Below are 7,289 nucleotides of genomic sequence, written 5' to 3'. Positions count from 1 at the left end.
ACACACACACACACACACACACACCTACACTTTCACAAAAGGACGTACACACACAAATACTTTTGCGATGGACTTGCGAAATTAAATTATATTCTGGGAACACGAAATTATATTCTGGGAGCTGACAACAAAAACCCCTCCCCCACCCCCCATCCCCTCACCCCTATCCTCCCCTAAGCTGAAAAAAAAAAAGAAGAGCTGGATGTGCCGTTCAGGGGGCCAGTGTTTAATTGGCAGCTTTGAGCCGAGTGTCATGTACCTGAGCTGTGTGTCCTGTGTGTCCCTGAAAGCTTTCAGCTAAGCGCCATCTACCTGAGTTGTGTGTCTTTGAGATGTGTGTCCTTGAGCTGTGTGTCCTGTGTGTCCTTTGAAAGATTTGATCCGAGTGCCACCGTAGCTGTATGTCCTTGTGTTGTGTGTCATGTGTGTCCCTGAAAGCTTTGAGATAAGTGTCATATTATGTGTCCTTGAGGTGTGTGTCCTTGAGCTGTGTGTCCTGTGTGTCCTTGAGTTGTGTGCCCTGTGTGTCCTTGAGTTGTGTGTCTTGTGTGTCCTTGAATTGTGTGTCTTGTGTGTCCTTGAGTTGTGTGTCTTGTGTGTCCTTGAGTTGTGTGTCTTGTGTGTCCTTAAGTTGTGTGTCCTATGTGTCCTTGAGCTGTGTGTCCTCTGTGTCCTTAAGCTGTGTGTCCTTGAGTTGTGTGTCATGTGTGTCCTTGAGTTGTGTGTCCTTGAGTTGTGTGTCCTGTGTGTCCTTGAGCTGTGTGTCCTTGAGTTGTGTGTCTTGTGTGTCCTTGAGTTGTGTGTCCTTGAATTGTGTGTCCTGTGTGTTCTGTGTGTTCTTGAGCTGTGTGTCCTTAAGTTGTGTGTCTTGTGTGTCCTTGAGCTGTGTGTCCTTAAGTTGTGTGTCCTTTAGTTGTGTGTCCTGTGTGTCCTTGAGTTATGTGTCCTTGAGTTGTGTGTCCTTGAGCTGTGTGTCCTGTGTGTCCTGTGTGTCCTGTGTGTCCCTGACAACTTTTGAGCCAAATGTCATGTACCTGAGCTTTGTGTCTCTAAGAGTCCGGACATATCTCTGAGTCTAGAGGCAAACCATGAAAGTTCAATGTTTATTCACCTGGAATATTTCCAGTTGTAACGTGGGCATCACTGTGATCTCCAGCATCGTGCAGCAAAGGTCGATGTTACTCACATCACTCAACCGTGACTAATGCAGTGTTTCAACGACTCCATGCTCGCGTCAATTATACTGCACTTGATCCCCCCTTCCGCCCCCCTTGCCCCTCGCCAAGTGTGCTCAGTCTTTAAGGACAATCTGCTGTTGAAAAGCCTCTGTGATACGTCATTGGGATATCTTAGTCCATTATCTGAAATATTTGCACACCACATTTAATTCGTGTGCTCCCAGTTACCCTGTGTTTTTCACCTTGATCGTCGTACTAGTGTCGGAGATTGTGTTATTATCGACACTTTTAGTTTAAGAAATAGTATCGGAGGTTCCATTATAATTGTATGGTTCAAGGCAATCTCTTTCCACTCGCCTCCACGTAAAATCTAACAGTAACTACACGGTTACGGGAAATATCATATTTGAGCTCACAGCAGATTGATTGTAATCTAACCCTTTAATCGGTTGTAAGCTTATTCCTTTAATTTTGTTAACTGACTCCCTTTTAGGGTCGTTGGAAAGCGGCTCAGTTGTTGACATTTTCTTCCAGACTGTTAGTGTTAAACTCCCACAGAGTGTAGTAATTGCTGTAAAATTGCTGCTCAGATTTGAGAAGTGTTTTCAGGCTCACATCGACCTGCCATTAAAGATAATTCCAACCTTTCTAAAAGTGCAATGAAGGAGTTATATCTCCTCAAAATGACATTGTCAAGTAAAATACTTGTAATTGTCAGGAAACGTTTCCCAATTTTTGTCTGCACTTTCTTTTTCTTTGTTTCGTTTCGTTTTGTTTTGTTTTAGTTGTTGCTGGATAATTCTTGGGGTGTCGACTCGCCTAGTATTTATGTTGAGGTTGCAGTGACTTGTGGGTAGCAATTCCTGGCCTGTCATATTCCCAATAATATTTGAGCCGTTTGAACCAGGTAGCTTTCGTTTTGGGATTTTTTGTGTGTTATCTATCGCTGATGAAGATTTTGCTTTGCCTCGAGCACAAAGTAACTATAAAGTTTTTCCTTTAATAAGTTTTGTCTTGTACACATTTTAAAATATGTGAACGCTGAAACCGAAACATGATTATGATAGCTGATATTCTGGACTCTCCATAGGTCCAGATCGGGAATCTTCCAATTTTTAATGGTTAGAGAAAACGTGTTAAAATTACATGTCATACCCAAGTCACGACTTGTCAAATTAGTTCCTTATTGGTACGCCTTTGTCAGAAAATGTTTTTTGTCTTTGTTAAGTTAATACATGTACAAGATATTTGCTCTGGCACCAGTTTGGCCGTCACAGTGCTCCCAAATCCCCATTCAACGCTGATTGATAGGGCCTTGAACGACAGTCCATAAATTAAAAAAGAAAACCACACCTCATTTCAACACTTTTTATCTTCACGAAACACCCCCCCACCCCCACCCCCCTCACACAGACAGACATGTGCGCACACACAAACATGCGCACACATACAAGTAGATTTATTATTAACAACATTTCACGAAAAACAAATATCACTTGATGGTAACTACGTGTACCAGGGACATGTTCGTCTCTTTGTCTTCTTTGTCTTTGTACTAGATCTACCTGATTTCTGGCCCAAATACCTGGGTTGGCCCTGAATCTACTTGAACAAATATTAACTTTAAGGTAGGCAGCTCTGCAACTGGCAACATGTTAGTTATTTGCCCAGAAAGAATAGATCTAGCCCAGGTATCTGTATCTAGTAGCGGCCAACAATACGGCAACCTCCAAGTTGTGTATCTGTCATATAAGTTCTATCTTGTAGCAGCCAACAGATCAACCTACAATCTCCATTATATATTTCATATAAGTTCTATCTTGTAGCAGCCAACAGATCAACCTCCAATCTCCATGTTATACGTCTGGCAAGTAAGCTCTATCTAGTAGCAGCAATCTCCATGTTAGTGATCTGGCATGCCCTGTCTGTGACGTGCTTAGGTTTAGGTGTACTCTGCGAATTGTGGATGGTTGTGCCATCTTTGGACCCTGTTTGTGAATTGCTTGGGGCAAGCATTATCAGCAAAATGAATGCTACTGTTATAGAATCAAAACTCTTAACTAACACCATTGGACCGAGCAGGTTTTCTCTTCAAGCATTTGTTGACTTTTTCTGTATTCCTCGTAGGCCTTACTTGCAGTTCCGAAAAATTATGTAAGAATACAGATTCCCCGTGAATCTAACAGTGGCACGCAGTCACAGCAAAATACATAGTAATAGATTGTTCACTTTCGTCTGACCGCGGTTCAATACGAGATTTGATTTGTTTAATCTTGTCTGATTTTTTGCATACAAGTCAAAAAGGTGAATAACCAAAAGAATCTAATAGCCCATTCATAAAGGTCACTGCAAACTAAAGTCCCGTCACGTTTTCTTTGATGTTAGCCTAAAGCGGGTCCAAAAAAAAAAAATTCGGGATTTACAGCATGCACTTATAACAACATTAAAAAGTGGACATATTTTTCTGAACACCACATTTCAACGTACTCCAAAGAAACCCTGTCCAATAGATGGGTGAGTGCAGAGACTCGCGTGGAGACGTCTAGACAATCGGGGGTGAAATATATCAAGCTTTCACTGACGTGTGAGAGAAGGGTAGTGTCACTGTCTCAAAATGACCAATTTGTAGACCAGATTACGGTAAATCATTTACTATAAGATCCAGTGTATGCACCTATAAAGCGATTTTTAAAATAGAGCCAAAATAGATAAACTGATGTCTTTTTTTAAATTACAGGATCAAGATTTTTATATATGCCTTTGTTTGGTCGTTGGCCCGCAGAAGTGCCAAGCGAAGTTTCGAGGGTATAGATCTAATAAGGAACTTGATAAATGAGCTAGATTATTTTTTTAACGTGCACAGACAAATGTGAACAAGCTATAGTCAACGTATACATAGCGAAACACACCGTTAGTGAACATGTACATAGCGGAACACACAGTGAATGTGTACATGGCCTATTACACAGTTAGTGAACATGTATATAGCGGAACACGCACAGTTAGTGAACATGTACATAGCGGAACACACAGTTGGTGAACATGTACATAGCGGAACGCACAGTGAATGTGTACATGGCCTATTACACAGTTAATGAACATGCATATGGCGGAACACGCACAGATAGTGAACATGTATATAGCGGAACACGCACAGTTAATGAACATGTACATAGCGGAACACACAGTGAATGTGTACATGGCCTATTACACAGTTAGTGAACATGTATATAGCGGAACACGCACAGTTAGTGAACATTACATAGCGGAACGCACAGTGAATGTGTACATGGCCTATTACACAGTTAGTGAACATGTATATAGCGGAACACGCACAGTTAGTGAACATGTATATAGCAGAACACGCACAGTTAATGAACATGTACATAGCGGAACACACAGTTAGTGAACATGTACATAGCGGAACACACAGTTAGTGAACGTGTACATAGCGGAACATACAGTTAGTGAACATTTACATAGCGAAACGCACAGTGAACATGGACATAGCGGAACACAAAAGAGTAAACTATCCTGTACTACTGTGAACTGTCTTGTGATGTACCATTGTAAACAACCTTGTCGTGTACTATCGTTAAGTATCTTGTGCCGTACTATCGTGGTCTATCTTGTCGTGTTGGTTCAGGTTGTTATTTCAGCCGTTGTGCAAATTGGTGTTTGGAAATGAAACCAAAAAACGTTGAACTGAAGAAGTATGGGGTGGTCGTGAGGTTGTCGCGAGAAACTTGTGCTGTCAAAGGGGGCAGTTTGTTACGTGAGCAGAGAGCAGGCCAGGTCCTCCCTTGTTGTATCAGTTCATCAAAAACTACGAGTATTGATTCTCAAAAGGAGCGCAAAATACCGACACAAACAGAAGGATATGATTAACGCGATAAAGGCTCCCAGAAGATCGAGTTTTCGGTTTGTTTTCGACTTTTCAGTGTTTTTGTCATGGTTTCAGGTATGTACTCTTGACACAGGGTGTTCTCCGACTCGTCTGACCAGCCAGTGTGTCTGTGTTTTCCTCACGGATCTCCACATGCCGCCTAACGTCTCCGACTGGTGGGAGGGTGGTGGTGGACATGCACGAGGCTTCCTGGACGCTGCTCTAGTGCAGTGGTTTGAGTTGGTGGTCACTGTGGGCTTTACACAAGTCCTGTGCGTGGTAGGCGTGGGTTCGAACCTTCTGAACTTTGTGGTATTCTGGCGTCAAGGCTTCGCGGAGTCTGTGAACGTGAGCCTGTGCGCCCTGGCCTTTTCGGACCTATGCGGCCTGCTCACGCTCCAGGTGGCCAACGTGTGCGCCTACCCGTGGCTGGACAGGGAGTGGGGTGTGCCCGTGGTGCCGAGGGAGCTCATGTACCTGGCCGGCGGCTGGCCACACCTGTGCTTCGCGCGCATCTCCAGCTGGATCATGGCCTACGTGACGTTGGAGCGCTGTTTGTGCATCGTGGTGCCGCTCCACGTGAAGCGTCTGGTCACTCCGGGCGTCACGCTGACCGTGGTGGTGGTCATCCACGTGGCGCTGGTGGGCAGCATCCTGAGCGAGTACGCCACGCTCTACCTGGACTGGGTCTGGCAGCCGGCCTCCAACGCCAGCCTCCTGCGCCTGGTATCGCGGCCCACCCGGGCGGGGGTGGAGGGCGTGGCGCACCTCGTCAGCTTCCTCACACAGTTCCTGGCCTTTGTGGCCGTCGTCGTGTTCACCCTGGTGCTGCTCGTCAAGTTGAGGGAGACCCGCGAGAAACGCGACAAGATGACGCGCGGCAGGGCGGCTACACGTGAGGGCAACAGACGCGACAAAGCCGGGGACAACAGCAGCGGCGCCAGTGCTGCCCCAACCGCTTCAGACAAGCACGTCTCTGTCCCACAGGCCGACAACAGTGGACATGGTAGTGGCGGTGGTGGTGGTAGTGGTGGTAGTCGTGTTAGTAGTAGTAGTGGTAGTGGTGGTAGTCGTGTTGGTAGTAGTAGTGGTAGTGGTGGTAGTGGTGGTAGTGGTGCTGGTGGTGGTGTTGCTGGTGGTGGTGCTGGTGGTGGCAGAGGTGGAGGTGGAGGTGGAGGTTCTGGCGGAAAACGCGAGCGTAAGACGGAGAAGATGGTCGTGCTGCTGTCGTGCGTGTTCATCGCCTGCTTCACGCCCAGCACCGTGGCCTTTCTCTTCGTCATGCTCTACCACGAGTTCAGCGTCTACGGCCGCTACCGCAACACCTGGCTCCTCGTCTGGTCCGGCTGCTTCGCCCTGGAAGCGCTCAACGCCAACGTCAACTTGCCTCTCTACTACCACATGAGCTCTCGCTTTCAGAACACGTTGCGAAAAATGTTCCCACGATTGCTGGCCCGCTCCACGCCGCCGGAAAAACAGATGTTCAAGATAAACTAACCTATTGGCTAGAACTAACTAGTTTGTCCAAAACTGGCCTCTTTGTCCACAGAACAGTATTGCACCTCTCCACACTAGATCTGGAGTTCAAACACAGAACACTGTGAACGTTTATACATTTAGTACACTCAAACTCAGAACACTGTGTGAATTTTTATAGTGCTCAAAAACAGGACACTGTGTGAATATTTATAGTATAAAAATTATTTTGCGCTGAAACACAGAACACTGTGAATGTCTATAGTGTGTTCAAACACAGAACACCGTGAATGTCTATAGTGTGTTCAAACACAGAACACTGTGAATGTCTATAGTGTGTTCAAACACAGAACACCGTGAATGTCTATAGTGTGTTCAAACACAGAACACTGTGAATGTCTATAGTGTGTTCAAACACAGAACACTGTGAATGTCTATAGTGTGTTCAAACACAGAACACCGTGAATGTCTATAGTGTGTTCAAACACAGAACACCGTGAATGTCTATAGTGTGTTCAAACACAGAACACCGTGAATGTCTATAGTGTGTTCAAACACAGAACACCGTGAATGTCTATAGTGTGTTCAAACACAGAACACCGTGAATGTCTATAGTGTGTTCAAACACAGAACACTGTGAATGTCTATAGTGTGTTCAAACACAGAACACCGTGAATGTCTATAGTGTGTTCAAACACAGAACACCGCGAATGTTAAAGGCACACGTCCCCACTTTTTAAACGGAGGAA

At 45.1% G+C, this 7,289-nt stretch overlaps 1 protein-coding gene across 1 annotated transcript; it reads left to right on the top strand.

Annotated features, from left to right (window-relative positions):
• Window positions 1-5,217: 5,217 nt before the first annotated feature.
• Window positions 5,218-6,561, top strand: LOC101858550. Its single transcript, XM_005095948.1, has 2 exons — window positions 5,218-6,088; window positions 6,224-6,561. Exons 1-2 carry the CDS (start codon window positions 5,218-5,220, stop codon window positions 6,559-6,561), a joined length of 1,209 nt encoding a protein of 402 aa, XP_005096005.1.
• The last annotated feature ends 728 nt before the right edge of the window (window positions 6,562-7,289 follow it).

The sequence above is a fragment of the Aplysia californica genome, unplaced genomic scaffold, assembly GCF_000002075.1.
Source record: "Aplysia californica isolate F4 #8 unplaced genomic scaffold, AplCal3.0 scaffold00117, whole genome shotgun sequence".
In the NCBI taxonomy this organism is placed as follows: Eukaryota; Metazoa; Mollusca; class Gastropoda; order Aplysiida; family Aplysiidae; genus Aplysia; species Aplysia californica.
The sequence above is the reverse complement of the archived record's forward strand: the minus strand, read 5'-3'. Positions and strand labels throughout refer to the sequence as shown.

Bases quoted from the DNA above. Each gene is read 5' to 3' on its own strand.
- LOC101858550 (XM_005095948.1), top strand. From the start codon at position 5,218: ATGCCGCCTAACGTCTCCGACTGGTGGGAGGGTGGTGGTGGACATGCA. The intron at 6,089-6,223 runs GTAGTGGTGGTA...GTGGTGGCAGAG, and splicing joins TGGTAGTGGCGGTGGTGGTG to GTGGAGGTGGAGGTGGAGGT.